This window comes from Dermacentor albipictus, chromosome 3 (genome assembly GCF_038994185.2).
Source record: "Dermacentor albipictus isolate Rhodes 1998 colony chromosome 3, USDA_Dalb.pri_finalv2, whole genome shotgun sequence".
NCBI classification, from domain to species: Eukaryota; Metazoa; Arthropoda; class Arachnida; order Ixodida; family Ixodidae; genus Dermacentor; species Dermacentor albipictus.
The window spans coordinates 29,245,570-29,266,836 of record NC_091823.1 but is presented as its reverse complement, the minus strand read 5'-3'; the positions used below and the strand labels follow the sequence as shown (position 1 = coordinate 29,266,836).

General features: G+C 44.7%; 1 protein-coding gene across 13 annotated transcripts in view; it reads right to left on the bottom strand.

Annotated features, from left to right (window-relative positions):
* Positions 1 to 21,267, bottom strand: part of LOC135921671 (cell adhesion molecule Dscam1-like) — a 439,711-nt gene that overhangs the window by 7,157 nt on the left and 411,287 nt on the right. For all 13 annotated transcript variants that reach the window (XM_070535316.1, XM_070535327.1, XM_065455967.1 and 10 more), the window contains 11 exons: positions 20,825 to 20,973; positions 17,607 to 17,738; positions 13,956 to 14,123; positions 13,242 to 13,312; positions 10,748 to 10,988; positions 8,769 to 8,861; positions 7,483 to 7,668; positions 6,934 to 7,067; positions 6,177 to 6,336; positions 4,922 to 5,086; positions 4,037 to 4,227 (listed from right to left, as the gene is read on the bottom strand). In XM_070535316.1, coding sequence (XP_070391417.1) covers positions 4,037 to 4,227; positions 4,922 to 5,086; positions 6,177 to 6,336; positions 6,934 to 7,067; positions 7,483 to 7,668; positions 8,769 to 8,861; positions 10,748 to 10,988; positions 13,242 to 13,312; positions 13,956 to 14,123; positions 17,607 to 17,738; positions 20,825 to 20,973 — 1,690 coding nt within the window. The remainder of the gene's footprint in view (positions 1 to 4,036; positions 4,228 to 4,921; positions 5,087 to 6,176; positions 6,337 to 6,933; positions 7,068 to 7,482; positions 7,669 to 8,768; positions 8,862 to 10,747; positions 10,989 to 13,241; positions 13,313 to 13,955; positions 14,124 to 17,606; positions 17,739 to 20,824; positions 20,974 to 21,267) is intronic.

The window sequence follows — 21,267 nt, the reverse complement described above, 5'->3', positions numbered from 1 at the left end:
GGAATAGCAAAATTCACTTGAGGTGGTCGCAGGCACCACAGGGGAGAGGAAGGCTTCGCCGCCGGTGTAAAAGATGCCGGTATGTACTCTTGATGAGCGCTAATCACTCGTGAAAAGGTCGCTTGAGGTCTATCTGCTGGTAGGGAGGCCAAATGATGGTCGGGGATCCTTGACAGATGGCGAATGTGCACTCTGAGAGAGTCGACAGCTACATGAGTCTGGATTGTATGGTCTCCTGCGATGGCGATTGTTGCTGCGGTTGAAGTGCACCGAGGCAGCCCTAAACACGTGCGTAGGGCTTGACCTTGTATGCTCTCCAAGGCGCGAAAGTTCGTCTTGCATGCACTTGACAATACTGGTAGGCTGTAGCGTAGGAGTCCGAGAAACAAAACCCTGTACAGTTGCAACATAGAATGGACTGGTGTACCCCAGTTTTTCCCGCATAGAAATTTGAAGACCTGAGCAATGGCGACTAGCTTCTTCTTCAGATAGACGCAGTGAGGGCTCCACGAGAGGTTGCGGTCAATGATGACGCCCAGAAAGCGATGCGTCTTAACATAGGATACAGCTTGACCATCGATGGTAACAGGATAGAATGACATTTGTTTCCGCGTAAAACCAAGTAACGCGCACTTTTCAGTAGACACACTGAGGCCTTGTTCTCGGAGGTAAGAAGCCGTCATGGTTGCCGCCCGCTGAAGCCTGGCTCTTAGCTGAGGGCGAGTCACTGCAGAGGCCCAGATGCAAATGTCGTCGGCGTATATTGAGACATGTACTGTCTGCGGTAGGTAATCCGCTAGTCCTACCAGGATGAGGTTGAACAAAATAGGGCTCAACACTCCACCCTGCGGCACACCACGGCAGATGTAATGGTCTGAAGTTGGGCCGTCTTCGGTCTGTAAGAAAAAACGCCTCTCAGTCAAATAGTCCCGAATCCATTTATACATCCGGCCACCAACTCCAACAGCCTCTAGTGAGTTTAGTATGGCCTCATGGGCGACGTTGTCGTATGCTCCTTTTATATCCAGAAAAAGTGCCGCAGATAGGCGCTTGAGGCTTTTTTGATTTTGGACCCATGTTATGATGTCAATGACGTTGTCGATGGACGTGCGACCTCGACGAAAGCCTGTCATGGCGTCCGGATAGATGTTGAATCGTTCTAGGTACCATTCCAATCGAGCAAGAATCATTCTTTCCATCACTTTGCCGACGCAGCTCGAAAGCGCAATCGGACGATATGATGAGATCTCAAGCGGAGACTTTCCAGGTTTCAGAATGGGGATCAAGCGGCTCGATTTCCATCCTTTAGGAACGGCGCCATTCTGCCAAGACTCATTGTAGTAGTTGAGCAGCTCATCACGTGCGTCATGTCCAAGGTGGCATAGGGCAGCATACGTGATGCCATCAGGTCCTGGTGACGAAGAACGCCTGCAGGTCGCCAACGCAGCATCGAGCTCTTCGAGTGAAAATAGCACGTTTATTTCTGGTACACGTGCCTCAGGGATGTCATTCAATGCTGCGTCAGTAATGATGGCCACGGACCCAGCAACCCGTGCACAGAACTCTTCAGCCACTTGAAGTTCCGAGCGGAGTTGGTAGAGGGCCACAGCAGCGAAGGGCTTCCTTTGATGCGGAGATGAGCGAAGACCCCTAACCGTTCTCCATATGTGCGAGAGCGATTTTCGGGGATCAAGCGACTGACAGAATGTTTTCCATCGCTTATCTTCCAATTTATCCATGCGACGCTGGACTTTCTTTTGTATGCGTCGTGAAGCCCTCAGATCCAAGACGGACTTCGTGCGCCGATACCTCCTCTCCGCCTGTCGGCGTGCCGCACGCAGCCTCTCAAGTTCCATGTCCAAGTCTGTTCGCCTTGTTGACCTTGTAAGCGAGCAGGTGGATGTTTTCAATGCCTCTGCGATTGCTTCTTCGATGCTGTGTGAGAGGCCTTCCCGACATGTGTCATCCATATCCTTCTTAAATTTTGACCAATCAACTGCACGCAAGACGGTAGAGGAGCGTTGCTCAACTCCTCTAATCTTTATGTATGTTGGAATATGGTCGCTTCCATGTGTTTCTATGTCCGTAAACCATTGGACGCTCGAGGCAAAGCGTCGTGACACCAAAGTCAAGTCCAAGCAGCTACTGTAGGTCGTGCCTCGCAGAAATGTAGGGCTGCCGTCGTTCACACAGCACAAATCATGGTCAGCAGCAAAGGAGGCAAGGCGCCTGCCTTTGGAGTCAATTTTAGTGCTTCCCCATAGCTGGTGATGCGCGTTGAAATCACCTGTGATAATCCAGGGGCCATTGTTCATTAGTAATATTTTCTTCAGTCGTTCGCCGTCAAAGTGACCCGCTGGGGATATGTAGGCTCCAATTAGTGTAAATGACACATTCTTCTTTTGCACATTTAGGCAGACATATTGGTTGTCGTCATGAGGCTCTATCGCGTTAGCGACATATGTTAAGTCCGTGCGGATGTAGATGATCACCTTCGTGCTCGCACCGCATGTGGACGAGACGAAAGATTCATAACCGGACAGTCTGAGTGGAGTTGATGTATTTGGTTCGCAAATAACCAGTATGGGGAAGCGATGTGTAAAAATGAATTGGCGAAAGTCTGATATACGGGTCCTTAGACCCCTGGCATTCCATTGAAAGATCGACGCACTTTTAAGTTCAGTGCGGAAGGGGACTGTTGGTCGAGCCATGATGCTTAAACGATGCTAGCAAGCACTGGATTTAGTGCATCCAGTATTTGCAGAGCGCTTCGAGCTGCTGGTGTTTGCAGCTTGTTCAGTATAATGCGCATTGTATTAATTAGCGATTGCAGCATATCAGCCACTTGCCTGTCTTGGTCGCACAAATCGCCGGCAGTAGACGTCGGGAGTTGTCCAGCGAAAGTTTGCTGTGTTTCTGTAGGTGAATGTTGTCGTTTCGGTAGAGCCGGCCAAGATTCGGCAGATGTGGTCTTCTCAGTGGACTGGCTCTTCGCGGTCCTTTCCACATTGTCTGGCCTAGGCGGTGGAGGAGGAGGTGGTGTTGTAGGAAGTGGCATGCGCCTTCCTTGAGGAGCCGTCCTTGAGGAGCGCCGGCGACGTGAACGTCGCTTCCTGATTTTTTCAGCGGCTTCGCGATGAGATGAATGATCTCTCGCCATCTCTTTCAAGATCGCCATTTCCTTCTTAATATGTGGGCATGTCTTCGATGAAGCTTCATGTGATCCTCCGCAGTTTGAACACTTCACTACAGTCGCGCCACATTTATCTGCAGCGTGGGGCTCTCCGCAGCGGGGGCATGCTGCCTGATTTTCGCAGACGCTGCTCACGTGTCCCAGTTTCATGCATTTGCGGCACTGAAGAGGTTTCGCAATGAAAGGCCGCACTGCATGTCTAAAGTGTCCCACCTTTACACCTTTACCAACTTAATTTTGAACGCCCTGTATATAGCTTCACAGCTACATGCATTGTATACATTTACATTTATTTCTATGACTCGATGTTCAAATTATGATGAATTTAATAGTTCTTCCGCAGCCACTTAGCAGTTATACGTGCCCATTGAGATGCTAGCTGTGTGCGCTGAAATGTACTTGGAGGTAATGCGCCAAGCTGTTCTGGTACTGTTTTTGTCACTTGTGTCAGCTGTTGAAGATGCAGTTATAAATTCCATTCTTTGCCGCGCAAGCACATGCCTCACAAGGGCGTAAAGCTTACTGCATTGAGAGGAAGTTGGAATGTTTTAGGCTAGTCCATTTGCTTCCTTCGCATTGCAGTGAAAAGCAAAGGTTCAAGAGCTCCCGTTAAAAAACTTGCCAATGAATAATCTGATATAAAACTGAAATACAGCGTTCAAATCGCGCTAATTTAGCAAAGATTCTCGAAGCTATAATTTATTGAGGGTATAGAAACAAAAGAGGAAACTTCATGAGTTCTTGTCGATAACACGTGCCTACTTTGTTCGTAAAAATTGCTGTGTCGACATTGCGCGCCACGCCGATTCACCGAAAAGGCTCTGCCGTTTCAAGCAAACCAACCTGCTTGTAGGAGCATTCGGACATTTTCCTCTCGTCAATATCGGTGACGCGGGTGGTGGCGTACGGCGTCGGGTAGTAGTCCAGGCGGCCGTCCAGCGACATCGTCTTCTTACCGAGGCTCGGGTCGACTTCCGACAGGTGGAGGCACTCCTGGAGGTGGGTTGCCTTGCGCGACCCGTAAGCTGAACTTCCTGCACCATGCACAAACGAAGCGGAAAGGCAGACTTGTACCGTTTCCCGAAAGAGACCGGCGGCATAAAAGGACGTAAAGCTTCTATATATATATATATTTTAAACGCTGAAAGGAGGGGATGGCCATCAATTTCTTTTGGCCGCGTTTGGCATGCTACTACAGCTGAAACGATTGAGGATAAAAAAAATAGAATGAAAGAAAAGAAGAAAAAAAAAACTCACGAACATACGAACACTTGCGAAACGCACTAGCACACAAGTTATTTACAGAATTTCGTTTCGTCGTTTATCCCCGTCGGGATATCTCGTACATGAAAAGTTTCTACAGTGTCTCGAATCAGGGGCCGAATTCACAAAGCTTTTCGTTCGCAAGTGCTCTTTTTCATAGGCTGATCGCCTTCTCTAATAATATGTCCTACGTCACTATTGGCTGACGCGAACGCTTTCAGCATAACAACTATCTTGTGAATAGGGGCCCAGAAGACAAATTGAGTTATACTTCACTTTTTTTAAGAGTTGGCAAATTCACTTCTTGTGCGGCTAACTGACTCTGCACTAAAATAAGAAAAAAAAAGATGGTGCATTCACAAGAGTAGCTTGCTACTAAAAATGCATTCACCTCGCTGTGTCACCAAAGTGTGTTGCTGTTTAGAGTGCAACCGGTTTGAGGAAGAATACTGCGCTAATGCTCACCACTGTTGGAGCTGTCCGAGGAGTATCGCTTTCGCAGCACGAAGTATACGAGGACTCCCACGACAAGGACAACAATGAGAGAAATGCAGGCAGGCAAAATGACGCCGAGCTCAAGGTAGAAGGGCGTCGCTTCATTCTCTACGACCAACGACGGAGTGGCTGGTGCTGCGACACAAAGCGGTTACACAATATATGCAATAGTGTTTGCTTTAAACCGGCATGTGAATAAGTCAGTTTAGACAGGCAGAACACTCTTTCAAAATTGCATCTCTCTGTAACTAATTGGTAAAGAAAGGTCGATTGCTGGCGGGAAAATCAATCACAAGCTTCGTGTTCTGGGACGAGTACGACATTAGCGTGACGCGACTGGTTTCAGGCATTCCGCGTATTGCGGCCATTTGCGCGCTCAATGAATTCCTAAAAGCCCTAGGACAGAACTCCAACTCGCTTACCGAATAAATCTAGTTGGTCTTGATTATCATGTATTTACTTGAACCAGACCAGACGCTCCGATTTCACGTGTCGTAACGGGAAGCTGGCGCAGAAAATTAAATGTGGTGGCGCCACCCGTTTACACTTCTGCGCTCTCTATGGAGCGCCAGGCCTGGCACTGATGGCAATACTGGATTATTTGTAGTTTCGAAGTGTCAACTCGCCATCTGGATTAAGTTGACATGGTTAGTGTGTCTCTCTAGGTATTCTTTGTGAAGCTTTGTGAAAGTCTGTTTCTCCAGTGCATAGAATACAAGCCCTACCACATTTGTTTGGACGCTCGTGTTACTCTTAATGGGAAAGCTGCCAGGGCGCGGCTGCAGACGTAAGAATAGCACTGAAGCAGCCGAAATTTGGCACAGCGGAGTTTGAAACGCAGGTGCTTGAGAACCGAAGTCACCATTGCTCAAGCATCATAATAATCCCGAGCACACGATCACGTGGCTGCGTACGGTTATCTGTAAGCGCCGATGTTTTTTGTTTAAAACAAAATTCATTGAGGTAGTTTGAAAGACACCTGCACATTTGGGCTGGATTACGCACGGACCGCTGAATATTATGTAGGCAGTGAACGTCATGAATACGCAACATAATAGGGAAGAGGGAATCAGGCGTCCCGCTATCAGTCTTATCTTAAGCGGCCAGTTTGGAGCCAGGAGAAATACAAGGTATTATACAGGGTAGCTGCGTTTTGCAAGAACGTTGCGAGCAGCGTTTCAAGCTGTAACAACATCACATTCAATACCGACATGTAAACACATACCCTGTGCTGCTGGCAGCGTGACGAAGTCGTACTCGGCCTCGGTTATGCCTGCCTCATTCTTCGCTATTACTTGAAGCAGATAAGGTACACCTGGGATGAGGTCACTCAACATGATTTGCTTCTGATGAGGAGGAATGTTGTGTCCGACGACGTTCCATACCTGATATGCAAAAAAAAACAAAAAAAGCGGCTATTGAAGGGACGTTGTAGAGGGAGAGACGTGCAGAAACTAGTGTTATATGTTCTGCTGCAATTGCCTATCGCAAAATTTTGCGGTGAAAATCACGTCCTTTACGCAAAAAAAAAAGAAAATCAAGAGGACATTGACCCCTCGCCGAGGATAGCTTAGGAACTTCTTCAGACATATTGATGTACGAACAAAAAACACCATGAAACTAGGGTTGAGAAAGATTGATAGTCTTGTATCATAGTGATTGATGCTCTACGCACTTAGGATACATTCACGCGTATCCCTTTCTCTTGTTATTCTTAAATAATTTACTTCTGCGAGGGATGAAGCATATTACAATCGCTTTCTCAGTGACATGTAGTAGGTGTGTAAGTAAGTGGATCTTCCTTGGACGTGTAAGGACAGATGACAAAGAAATATCGAGAGGCTATGTGTTTTATAAGAAATACCTCCGCCAACGCCCCAACAACACTTATCCTGGTTTAACGCCTAATCCTGGAGTGTCGCTAACGCGGAAAGATACTTAAAACGCACAATTGAGATATTAAATGCGCTATAGGCATGTACCTTGTCCTTCTGCCTCCTGAAGCGTACTTCAAAAGCGATGAACGGACAACCGCCGTCATGCCACGAGTCCAAGTGAATCGCGATTGATGTAGAGTTGATAGTTATAAGTGACGGCTTGTCAGGAGCCACAGGTGCTGCAAGGAAACACCGTCAATAACTGGTCAGGTTTGCTTCCTCAGAACTAAGCGTAAAAAAAGAAAGCATATGCTAGGTGCTGATGTTTAGTAACGTTAAGCGAGCTAGTCCCCTAAGACATGCCAATACAAATTCATGAAATATCGAAACTGAGAGATGCGACACAGGCTATAGCAGAAACAACAAATTAACAGAAGTTTGTCGGAAAAATTGTGAAAAGATTCAAATCTGATTCGCGGACTTTCCTAAAAGGGCCATGCAAGCATCACAAGTCACGTAAAAAAATAAATGTTTATTTCTCTAACAAAAATGTCGTTTAGAAGTAGGTCCAAGCGTAGAGGAAAATGAAGCGTTCACGTTGAAGGCATATCGCTTGAGGACGTTGCGAATGATACAGAGTGTAAACTGACTCACCGACTCCAATTGTTTTGGCTGAGACGATATTGCTTGGTCCCCCGTTGCCAACCGAATTGAAAGCGGATAGGTAGACTTGGTACGAAGCACCACATGTCAGCTGGTCCACGGTGTACTCAGCTGCATCTCGAGGCACGTTAATCTTGTTCCACTCGCCCAAGTCTTTTCGCACGTGCAGCACGTAACCTAAAATCAGAATGTCAAGAGTGGAAAGTAAAAAAAAGGAAAATCCGAAATTCCAGTTCAACAATAGAAAAAAAAAAACATGCAGATGCGAAACATGCAAAACATGCGAAGCTTTCGTGAAGCTGTTAATTAAATTATATAAAACTGGTCATCTTCTGTATACAGTATTGCAGCATAGCGATTACGTGCTTGTCCGGGCAGACGGCGGTACGCGTGTGCTCCTTCTACGCGACACTCGCAACTGTGGATTACCTCGCCTCCGGGATCGGTACGGAGCGGAGTGATTGTCGTTCCGGACTGTCCAGGAGTGTCCGAGACGCTGCATAAACAACGCTTGTTGGCTAAAAGCACAACCACGGGCATTCCGGAGCTGTAAGGGGGACGCACTATCGTAGAAGCCCACTGCGTACAGGGACGTCTCACTTTCTTATTGCACTATCTCAAATACTGGCTCATCTTATTGGCCAGAAACAGGCCGAGAATATGGGCCAAACTTCGTGGAAAAAAGGCATATGAATTCTCATTTTAATACAAAAACCAGGTGATTTGAAGGCATGTACTTGTTGCCGTGAGGATATTTGGGTGCCGTCTTCTGTTTCAGTGCTCAATTTAGCAGCGAATGGAGCCGGCCACCGGCACATGTGTACGGATACACATGAACTTTATTACACATTATTACATTATTACACGTTATTACATCAGCCGATTCGTTGCACGAGTCTTGTCCTGGGTGTGAGCTACTTATGAATACGACAGCGACGGTGGTGCCATTGCAGTCGAGGATACCATGCATTGCGTGCTCAGGAGTAGACCGTTGTTAACACTGAGCCACTGCGAAAGCATAATATAGCTTCGTAGCTGCGTTAGATGACACGGGAGAGATGCCTGTCAGCTTTACGTATGCATGCAAAAAGCATTTGCGCTATTCTTGCAACCGGAATTTCGTGCGCACCTGTTAGAGCAAAAAAAAAAAAAAACACACACACACACAACAAAACAAAAACGAAATTTTCTCTACCAATCTGTTTATGCAAAAAAGAAAAATCACCCCCCCCCTCCAAAAAAAAATATAGAACGTAACACATGCTGATTGCACTCACCTAGGACATCGTTCGTGTCGGATGCTTTCCAAGATACGCTTATGGATGATGATGTAGACGACTGAACCTTGACTGCCGGAGAGGTTGGAGGATCTAGAAGACATGTTTGCGTAAGAATAAATGCCGGAATAGTAGAATAATCTTGCAGGTTAGTAGAAGCGGTTAGTTATAGCTATGAAACACGAACAGTCCTTTCGCCGAAGTATTTAGGTTTACGAGGAAGCTTCACGTCTAGGCCAACTCCAATTTCTCTGTTCAAATACATGTGGAACACTCCCATTAAACAACCATTCACCCGATCTGAATAAATATTGCATTTAGGAGATAAGGCTAAATTGTACCGACTGTAAAAAGCAAATTTCTTATTTACAACCTCGAATGATTTTACGAAAATTGCCGAAGATTGCCAACTTAGAAAAATGAACCGCAAAGTTTGCATATTCGAAACTCAATAGCAAAAGCAGATAACGCAATTTGGAAACTTGCATCTGTTTAAGCATTTTAAATGGATAAGTGTGATACACAAGTTTGCAGCTGTCATGAAATGTCCAGAATGCTTACGAGAGTTTCACAAAAAGCCTTTCTCTGAACGCATTAAAGTACTTTTTGAGACAAAGTATTTCTGAAATAGCCCATTTCCCTTCAAATGGTTATCTCCACCTCAATGAAAAGTAGCTCACGGCCACTTTAATAGGAGCACTGTATATTTTTGGGATATCGTTCTTTATTGTAGAGTTACAACGTTGTAAAGTTGATAAACTAAACTTTATTTTAATTATTGGATCAACAAGAAATGTTTCTTAGAAGATTGATATGGTATAAAACAAATATATGCCACTTCCAATCGGTTTAAGTTTCCGCTTAAATGCAACATACCTAATCAAATTCGGTGCAGTGGTTGCTGAGGAAAATTATTTCATCGTTTCATGCTATCGGTATGGAGTCAGAGCCCTCGAGCTAAAGCTTCCTCTTGAGGCAACGTTAAACAAAACTACTAAATTTGTTTAGACTAGTAAATTTTTATTTCAAAAGTATATTTTTATTCACTTTGGACAAAACAGTTGCATATAGTACAGAAGAATGATTGCGAGGCTGGGTTTATTGTTCTCTTGCAATTCCGTGTAGTTATTCATGCTCTGCTCAGGTGTAGAACCGAGCAGACTCTCAAAATGCAACACGCCGAGCTGTTGTGGGGAGTGCCCAGGTGCGTTAGCACATGTACTTCATATTTGCGCATCTACGGGCTTGCAATGGTTTTTTGTCACAGTAAGAGAGAAAACATAAATGAAAGGAGGGAGGGTAACCTGGACTGAGCCCAGATGGCTACTTCGCCCAAGTCAAAGGGGAGGAAAAGTTTAGGAGAAGAAGGAAAACAAGACAACAGTTGATGTATGCTAGAATCACTGATATAATGAAAATCCACAGAAGTGTATCACAGACGGTTGCTCACTCCGGTTGCCTTCAGAAATTACAGCAGCGCTTTTGTGACCTTCTGCAGCTGTAAATTGCGAGACCCCAAGACCTTCTCCAAAAAGAAAGATCTTCCGTCAATTTGGTTTAGAGTGGTACGAAGGGCAAGAGTTTCATTTTCGAAGGACGGGCAGCAGCACAGAAGGTGTTACACAATTTATTCGCCTCTACAGCATTTGCACTTGGCGCTATCAGTCATCCCAATCTGCAATAAATATTCGTTGGGGAATGCAATATCATGGTAAAAGCGGCGCTCTTGCTATTTCAGAAGCTTAACTTACGAATGCTGCTTCATTTAATATCGTTCTTTAATGTCCCTTTAAGAATGCTTACTCTGCTCATATTAAATGGGCTTTTATTTTCTCTCAACGGAATGAATATATGGTCAAAATAAGATGAGTAGCGAATAAAACAGAATAGCACATAATAAAACGCAGGTTTTCGGAAGATATTCCTGATTGTCATGAGAGAACCCGTAAGCGGCAAGCAATAAAGCCACGTGCTCTTACCGTTCTTTAGCGTCTTAACGAATATCTCCTCCGATGGAGGCCCCGCTCCTTTCGTGTTGAAAGCTTGCACTACGACGCTGTAGTCGGTGTTTCTTTTCAAGTTGGTGATGTGACACTCGTCGTGAAGGTTTGCAGGAGTGAGCTCAAGAGTCTTGTAAACATAAGTGTCCGTGGTGTCTTTCACTTTATACCCCACGTAGTAACCTTTCAATGGGCCAAATTGTAGGTCTTTTCTTGGAGGCTGTAAACAGCGCGCAGAAACCTTGTTACTGCAGATAATACTGTGAGGAGGTTTGTTTTGCTACGAGGCTGTTCGTGCGGCTATTAGCGCTCAAAAACTATTCACCTGCTTTCATGAGCTTTGAAAAAAAATATATAAGAAAACCAGATCACTCGCGAAGTGAATAGTTCAAAGAAATGTGGAACATATTAAAATGATATATAAGCGAATTTTGATGTGTAGGGGTAATTAGAGATGCATGAAAATTGCTAAAGCCTCGTTTTCGGCCTGTTTATATAAGCGTTATATGAAACACTTACAAAGTCTCCCCGCTGCTCTGAGAGGACCAAAAAACAACAGCTATTTTGTATTTGAAGAAAATGGGAGCATACTATGGGTGACGTGTACGGAAAGTACGATGCGTGTAGGGTAATTACCTATGGACCTTGAAAGTAATTACTGAATACATGATGTCTCCCAATTCACATACCTTTTACAAGGCGTATAGTTGGTTTTCACGGTATCCTCGGTGAACTATGTGAGGTACGGTTTTATATATCTATAAGGTAAGAAGGAAGTTGTACGTGACGCACCAGAAATGTTTAGTCCATCTAGGTCAATTACCTGCTTTCACAGAAAATTACTTTTCTAAGTGTTCCAAAGTATCATACAGCTGTTGTCCGCAATGTTTCACAGAGTATTAAAAGAAATGTACGTGATACCAAGTTAGTATTAGGTGGAAATGGACAGCATGTTAAATGTAGTGTGACGAAACGTCCGCATTCCTAGCTTCGTTAGTAGCTTTACAAATAATTACTTAAAACCTTTTTGTTGCTATTCTAGTGCCTTGTGTGTGGTTGACCCTACGTTTCTCCGGCGTGCACGGTAAAGAATACAAAGCACGTTGTTTAAATTTGTTAACATAAGAGGCGCGTCATGGGGGATGTGTCATGAATGTGGGGATGTGCAGCAATCATGGCCTTTGCAACAAACTTCGTATACAAGCGCTCCGGGGTGCTATAGGTGTCTTTTATGAGTGGCACACAATTTAGTCTGCTTATAGGGAAAATATAAGCGTCGCCTAACTCAAATTTCAAGAAAATGAGGATAACTATATTGTAATTGAGCACGCGCAGTTAAACACGTGTGGTTAAATTACAGCATATCAGAAAAACTACTCGAACAAGTGCTAGAAAGCGTTATGTGGTCGTTTTGTGTTGTTTCCCAATGTTCCACGAGAACTCTAGGCCACAGCGAGCTTGCATTTAATAAAAATGGTTGCTTGACAAAACCACAGCGTTGATCGCTTACATATTAGTACCGCAAATAGTATTCACGTTCTACGAGGTCCGCATTAGGTGTCTCAGACACCCTCGTTGAATTAAACAAGACACAATGTTAATTTTTAGTTAAAATAGGAACCACACCATGAGTAATTTTAGGCGAAGTTCAAGTTGTGTGAGTTAAAACGAATCTAAGTGCTCGAAAGCCTTATGACGCAGTTTTTTTTCTCGCTTTTTAGTGTAGCGAAATAATAACTCACGTAAAGTTCATATTAGTTGGATGTGGGGGGCATGCTAATCTTAATCTGTGGCGAAATCCTAACGTTTCTTGTTTGATCAGGAGCTTTGCAAATAATTACAGTATCTTCGTTTTTTCCCCCTATTTTCGTGACTTATACAATGTTCGCTTTCCTAGGCACCCTCAGTGAACTCAACAAATCACATTGTTTATGTTTGGTTAACACAGCGGACAGACTCTGGACGATGCAGGCAAAGCTCAAAGTGTATGAGTTAATTACGACCTTTGCTATAACTACTTATAGAGATCCTCCGAATTGTGAAAAGTGTGTTTTACGAACGGCGCAAGATTTGCTCGATGCCCTGGCAAAATTCTGAATAACACGCAGATCATGTTTACAGAAAACAGGGAGAACGTTGATGAACACTGTCGCTTGAAGTTAAACGTGTGTGGCTCAATTGCAGCTTTTATGTAATATTCATTTAGAGAGTACTCGAAAGTATTCTGTGCCGACAACGTTTCAAGCGGGCGAGTAATATGCGGGCAGAGTTTTTTAAAGTGTGTGGTTTAATTACAAGCAACTTCAGTTCTTAGTGCCACAGCTCGAAAGGAACAGCTTCGTTGCTGGATGTGATTGATTGGTATATAGAGATGTGATTCTGAAAGATCAGCTTGCTGTATTTTTTTTTCAAGCGAAACGTTCTTGTCTGCAACATTTTAGTGGCTGAAATAGAAAAAGGAGTACGTATTTACCTTCCACCAAACTTTGATCGACTGTGAGCCTGTTGCTTCAGCCCTAACTTTCTGTGGTGGCCCGCCAGGTGCTTCAAAGCAGAAAAAAAAAGACAACTGCACGTTAGCTTATAGCTACGAGAAATACATAAGAAAAAAAAGCACTTTTGCTAAAAATTAGGTCGACTGTGATCACAAATTTTCGCGTCCTTTGCTTCGGTACAAATGATTGAGACACTGCGCTGGCGGGAAGCTTTCTGGCGTCTTACGCAAAACGTGACCCACAAGAAACTTTGGAAGGCAAGGTTCATATTTTCATGCCAACTCTTCATGAAATTGCTAGAATTAGAAAAGAATGAACTAAGAAATGTAAAATGTTAGTGCTTTGGAATAATATTCACTGTTAGTTATGTTGATGTCGTTGTCTAGTCATTTGGAATAATATGCATTAGTAATTTATTCTTCCGAGTCAAATCTGTATGGTATCTGTCTATATATTTAAGTACAAAAGGTGAACATACGAAAAGAAATAAAAATACACTCAAGCCTAGAAGCTAGGAGTTTCCACATTACTTGACCTCAAGATTCGCGTAGCTGTGACATTTAGCCTAATATTGCCGACATGTCAGTAAAGGTCGAGGGAAAACAAAGATTTGCTGCAACTTGCGAAGTGCTATTCAGCCAATTGCTCATCAAATATTTCGTGCCACGTGGTACTCTTGTAGGAGATCTCACCTTCAACATCCGTTCGCACGTGCGTCTCGGTACTGGCGTCGCTGTGCCCCAAGGAATTGAAAGCGAAAATCCTGAAGACATAAAGTGTCACCGGACGTAGGCCTCGAATCTCCGCGGTCGTTTCCGAGCCCGGTACGGTTACGTTGGAGGACTTGTGGTGCCATGATTCTGAGAGAAAGACGATGGGGCAAAGAAGAAAGTTTTTGTAATGCGAGAATGCGGGGACAAGAAATGAATTATCAGCCCTAAAAATTCTTGAAAAAAAAAGAATAGTAAAGTACTGTCTGATCTACAAGACGTGCTCACTGCAGCGCTGGTAGATTTTCTGTTTACTGTACTAAGCTCGATATTCAAGTCTTATCTCTGTAACGTCGTGGTTCCTTGCAGCATCATGGCTTCTTGCAATATACCACTCGAAGCCTTAAAAGCGAAAATAGGTTCGAATTTTACGTGGATTTGAACTGTGAGCGCCGCGACGTGGATGCTGAGAGCCCCACGACCCCACAGCCAAAATTCACGTGTGGTTAAGATAAGTTGCGTTATGGCCTTACTCTCCGAGTTCAGAAAGCGGTTTTCATCGGCTACATTAAAGGCAGCATCTGAAAAAATAAAATTATTGCTTTCGTCGTTGAAGTTAAGCCATATAAATAGCCAAGAGCCAATATAGCAAGGAACTCTGATCCTGAACGTCTTAGCCAATTATGCAAAAGAATAAAGAAACACAAGAAAGAAAGAAAGAAAGTACGAAAGTAAGAACCTTTACACTCTAACTACGCACTACAAAATGCTTTTAATTATTGACTTAAAGATGACGTAAAACCAGAAATATATTTGCTTACTTATTTGTAATATATCTTAAAGTACAAGATGCAATTAAACAATGAGCAGGGCGCCTCTTTGTTTTTTCTATTCAGTCATGTCTGGCTAAAGATCGTGTAACTACCGGGTCGGTGGGGCAGATCTGTTTATATCCCCTAATATGCCTAAGTGATGTTCAAGATTCTCCTTCGCTTCTCACTTCACATTAGTTGGGCTCTAACCAAACTGTCGTGGAAACACAGGTGAATAAAAGAAAGCAACTTCACAAGTGCTTCGCTAAAAAAGTCGAATAAAAAAATTTAATTTTGCTAGCACAGTGCATTCCACATAAAGAATAGAATAGCGGCAGGGAAGGGAAGAGTTGCGTTGCAAATTTACTTTCATACATTATGAAATGGGGATTACAAAAGAAATATGAAAGCGATTTTGGGAGTGACATAAAATCCGTAAGGCATTGCGGAATGAGCAAACGTTATGGCACTATCAAGCGGCGAGTGCAGAAGTGTACGAGCCACCTCCGTGACTTCCGAGATTTACGACGCAGCTATTTCAACCGCCTCTATGTTCGCTTTCGAGTGCGGATGAAGCGTAGGCACACTGTATGCCTCCGTACAAGCCGAAGTCACTACCTTTATGTTCCCGCGTTGAGTTGTGCATCTTTGGAACAGTTATTCCAGACAAGTGTATCTGAGAGAATGGAGGACTACAGATTTCACCACGTCACAGATAACCAGAACTGCAATATACGGTGGCATGCAGTTGAAGGTCAAATGTGAGCATGGCTTATGTAAACATTTGCTCAATTGTATGCCTGGGGTTACTAGTTCGTGCGAAGGAATACACTGCACTAGAGCTGCTAAGCTGAGTCTTTTGTTTATTTAGCTACGTAATCACAGAGTATAACCGGAATAGCTTAGGCCAATGCTCACGATACTATAATTTAGCGCCTGTTTGAGGTGGTTACGATATTTTGACGTAAGTTCCACTCATTACTTTCGAGCCAGATCACGTTACCGCGCAACAACAACAACAAAAATACAGTGTTGTTCATAACACGAAGTGACGGAATAGCAGACACAATATTATACGCTCCTAGTCTTGCACTGTTTCATCTGGTATAGGTTCGACTAAACTTTCCGAAACGAGTGCGAGCGATCTGTTTTCGAGAAGAAATATTTCTTCTCTCACCTCTCACCAAGGGCCTCTCAGCAAGTCTGACCATTCTGAGCCGACAAACGCAGATCATACATTGCGCGATAACGATCGTGTCTGCAAAGTATTACATCGCTACGTGTCGCGGAAAAATCTGAAATTTCAAACCGAACGCCATTTTCCCTTCTCCTCGTGGCCGCTGCGCTCCAACAGGCTACACGGGTACACGGGCTAGTGCGCTTACGTACACGTGTTTACGCTGTGACGTCGCTCGTGGTCACACGTGACTTCGAGAATTATTCAAGGCAACATTTGTTTTTTGTATATGTTGCTTGAATAGACGAATTAAACCTTAGAGAAATAATAAAACACGTAAACCGAATGTCTGCATGTTTTTGTTTTACTTCGAACCGCAGCGAGAGAGATGTACTTCCGTTTTGTCTGCTTGTTCTCACGTCGTGCAGTCGCGCGCACTGACACCGAAACTATGTCATTTTCTACTGTATTCCAGCGCGCGATCATACTCTCTGATCAGCTTGTGTCTGCCTCAGTATTCGCGTAGCACTGACCTATACCGCTAGTCAGGTGTCCTTGTGCACTGCGCGCAATATCTTGTGCTGCGCGAAACGAAACAATCACAACAGCTCGCGCGCGACGCCGTCAGCGGAAGTGCGCCGCGCCGCAATAAAGCGAGGAGAAAAAAATGAAGGCGTGGCCCATGACGTATGCGTCACGCGATCCTCGAGCTCCGGTACGGGAAAACGCAGAGAAGGAATTTCGCATGCGTAGGCTAGACGATGCAAATGGAGATAGTGTCTCGCTTCGGCAGTGGAGCTCGCCTTCTGAAATCATGGGTTCGCGGCACTGAAATATTTCTATCTCGGCTATAAACAAGCTGATTTGAAAAAAAAAATTGCGGCAGAACGCTCCCTAGAGGACACGTAAAACCTTCCAGTGTATAACGAAAATTTTATATGGGGCCTGGTGAGGGTCCCTTTAAATGTCGCCTGAAATCCCCTTCGCCGTCCTTTGTGGAGGGTGGCGCGCTCCTGTGGTAAACAAGTGCGGAGATATGACTTCTTCCTTTTCCTTCCCATCCTGCCTTTTGCTCCTTAGCAATATCTTTGTTTTAATACTATCAGCTCGCTGCTGCTCTATATATCAAGCGCAGAGCGTGGCATCAGCCGATCACTGATATCCAGGTGCATTATTCATTTCTGTCCTAACATCGGCACATGCGCAATATTTTGCGTAGTAAGCCCTGCACAGTATTATGCGGTATCAGTTGGAGTAAACGTTACCCAGATGCGCATGGTGAAACGTCTTGTCGTTAAAAAGCAAAGCTTCATTAGAGAAGTAGCGTTCCGCGGTGAAATGGAGATACAGCCAACTATTTCTTTCTCTTTCTTATCCTGATTTTCGCATTTTTGCACTAGCTTCAATTTCAGCTTTCGCGCCTCAGTGCTGGTTTAGGAGTAAACTGCAAAGCAGGGTGTCAGCCAACAACAGCAGTGCACAGCCGGTCATAGCAGTTTCGCAGCCAATGTGAATGAGCTCGTAACGTGGCATCGTAGCTAATGGGAAGTTTCGCTGCTGCAGACACCACCACCTTTTTCGTTCAATAGGCTTTTTTTTTTCGCTTTCGCATCGAAAAAGTGTCGCTCCTTAATACGCAGTCACCTGTGTCTTCTCTGTACTGTATGATATACTTGGTGACAGCGCTGTTTCCGCTGTATGGTGTAATCCAGGAAAGCTTCGCGTGCCGACTACCGTACTCCAGCAGTTTAACTTCTTGCGGGCTGTCCGGCGGCTCTGAAAAAAAAAAAATAAAGGTAGGCGCAAAAAGCGGGTCATTCATATACTCTGTGCCTCTCACGACAAAACAAATATCACGCGCTTCCTGAGATTGAACAGATAAAGCGTGTTGAAATCCAGAGCACTTATTTTTTGTTTATCGCATCACTATGTGCACTCAGAAGAAAGAAAGAACGTAGAAAGCCTTAGTACACAAGAAAGTACTAGTCTTGAGTTTAACAAGTCTTTTGCTTGTGCTTTCGGGAAGTGCTCTCAAAATTTAGTGGACCATAGAGAAATTAATGCTGCCGTTCGCCTACAAATACATCGTCCTGAAACCCAAACACAGCTCAGAGACATAAGAGTTTTCAAGTAAGTGCCTATTACCCACTCGTACAGTTCCGAATGCGAAAAACTCAATTTTCGCTTTAATACTACGGTCAGTTGCTGGCAGCAACATTTCCATAAACAGTTGAATGCCCTCACAACGAATGCCTCTACAACGAAAAAAAATCAGTATAACGAAGTGTTCAGTATGCCCCTGCCGAATTCCCATCTTTCACTGGTACCGAGAACGCCTCTACAGCTATGACCATCACAGCAAAGTTGCCTACGCAACGAAAGAATTAGGCATCCCAGAAGGTGATCTATCATTTTACTATTGACGCACGTAGCGGCATTGGCAGTGCCCTCTTCAGCCGCCCCATATATGCGGCGAGCATAGGGAGCACCGGTTGGCACTACATCAAACACCGCGCAGAAAGTGGAGGACTCCACAGTGGCAAAGGTTGTTAAGGACTCAACAGCTCTGGAGAGAGTTTAAGGCTATGTGCGGTGTTATGTGCAAGACGTCTGGAAAGAATATCGGGTCCTTTTATTCTGATCAACTTGTGCTAGAGTGCCAATGTAAGCGCTGATACTATACTTACGCGAAAACACAGGCACACATATATCACCTATGGAGGTTGTTTATGGTCGTCTTGCTAGCTTTGCCACTGCAAACCGACTATAAAAGCAATGAGTTTTCCGGCCGTTTTGTTAATTGCCCTATGCACATCTTCAAATGTATATCTGAGAATATATCCGTAATCGGTCTAACTGCGTTCGCCGTTGGTTCAACGGCCACGCTGAAACGCGGGCGTTGTTACGGGTTGTTTTAAGAGAGCGCTTTCCCGGCGTTGACACCCCTCGACGCAGCTCTTGAGGTTGCCGGCAGTGGCACGATTAAGTATACAAACCAGTGACCGCAATTACATACAGTGGATATTCTTCGGACAACCCCTGCAAGCACATGAATATTCCTAGAATGCATTGAACTTGTGCAGTGTGCGTCCCTCACCCACACTGCGCGTCCTGCGGATATCCCTTGCACGCGCGTAAGGGACGACATGGTCACATGCTGCGTATATTGCCCACACATATTTGCGGTCTTCGAGTAGTGTTTGCTATGAGGAATATTACGTTCGCAGCCCACTCTGTGTACCACGCAGCCCACACGATCACGTGTACAGTGAACAAGAAGTCCTGGGCTTTGTATCACCTTGGGCACTTCTTTCGCTACCGATAACATCACAAGATCTGCAGGTTTTTTTTTCTTCTACATACGTTCCTTCTAGGGCCTTTCTTTTCATTCAGCCTATTTCCAGCAGAGTATCTTGTAGGCGAAACCGCTTTCTTATTAAAGAGCTCTCTCTCTCTCTCTCTCTCCAGAGAACAATGTACCGATGTGTGTAAACATAATAGGTTCAGATTATAATTTTAACATATGAATAAACATAAAGTATTCCACAAAGTATACCTAGGAAATCTAAGCACCAATTTGCCCAAGAAGAAGTCCTTTTGGAATAAACATAATTCTGCCATGAGGAGAGTGAGTGACAAAATCTCTGGGTAAAAGAACATTCATACATAGTAAGAAAATGGTTCACAGGAAACAATAATTAAACATCCTTGACAAAAATCGTTAACACTGCATGTCCAGTGGGTGTCTTATATTTGCATCCTAAACTGGACATAGATATTGGGTCATGATTTATATGTCCCACGGATGAACTATCTTCATTGGCAACGAGGACTTGCAGATTTCTGTGAACACTAGCCATGTATGTAGTGCACAGTTGCTATTACTGTATCGTCCTGATAAAATTGTGTCGTCATTGTAGCTCGCAGCCTTCGTCTCGCCATATGATTCTTTTTCAAAACACGTGAATACTCCTAAGTCTAGTTACTGAGTGCTTTGCGTCGTGTAAAAAAATAAGGATATTTTCACTCGAAGAGCGAAACACTGAAAGCGATAGCAAGATTAAACGTTCTGCTAGAGCTCCTCAGGTGGTTTTTCACAATTCGCGGGGCAAAATATTGGCAAGAGAAAGAGAGTAAACATTTTTATTTAAAAAAGAATGTTGGCGAGAAGCGTCCCGCGAGGCAACGGCTGCTGCGCCGCAGAAACAGCACCCTAGCAAGAAGCAGGCGTCTAAAAATGCTGGCGTGGTGTGAAAGTGCCACCGGTGGCGTTGCAGGCGCCGGCACTCGATGGTGCACGACGAGAGATCGTCGGAAAACCGTGGACGTTAGTCAGCGCCCAACGAAAGAATTAGATGGTTTTTATCTTGACGTTTGCTGCCCATTGCGCTCAGCCCAGTGTATGCGCTCGATGCACCACGGTGTGGTGTAGATAAAGCTGCTCAGCACGATGAATACAGCGTGTGTGGGCGAAGCGCTCATGCCAGCAGGCGAAGCCTAAAGCCTGCAAGCCCCTGACTCTGCTGTCCAATCGGTCCAATCGGCTGCAGAGCCGATTGGACCGAGGGTGACACAGCTCGAATTCGTCGTCCTTGCGGCTAAAGCATTTGCGCGAGACTCGCGTCTCACAAAGATCCTAAACTTGCGCGCGCGGGCTGCACAAGCACCATCGGCACTACGACATCACAACGGTGGCGGTGGCGACTATGAGGCCTGCATGCAAGCACAAGACTGGCACGAAGGCTCCTCTAGTGGTGACAACCAGAGGGCGCCTCGAATCGTCCGTATAACTGCTATCGCAATAAAACTGCTTTCAGAGCACCACGTATACGGGCCGGCATAGAATGCCTTGGGAGCCCTACCTTGAAGGATCAGTTGCATGTTCGTGTCGTCGGAGCCATAGGCATTTCTGGCGAGACACGTGAAAAGGGCCGAGTCCCGCCGGTCCGCACCCCGAATCGTTATTTCGGACACAATGCCACCGCCATGCACTGTTTCGTTCAGTTCATATCTGCAAAACCAAAAGATAGCAATCTGCGTTGGAGTGTATACGCATGGTTACTTAAATACAAAAAAAGCAATTCTTGAAGAAACATCGCACTGAGGAATATCTTAGCGATAATGAAGTTGTCGGCCCCGTCTTATGTAATTCTTTGACATCTTCCTTGCCTTGTGGAGGAATTAATAAGCGGTTGCTCTAGAAGGTAATTTATTGCCTTTGCTTGACGTGCGTTTGGAATAATTATGGTACAGCTTAACAGCACTATGACAAGGAGCTTTTCTTCTCTCATTCTAGGAACGAAAT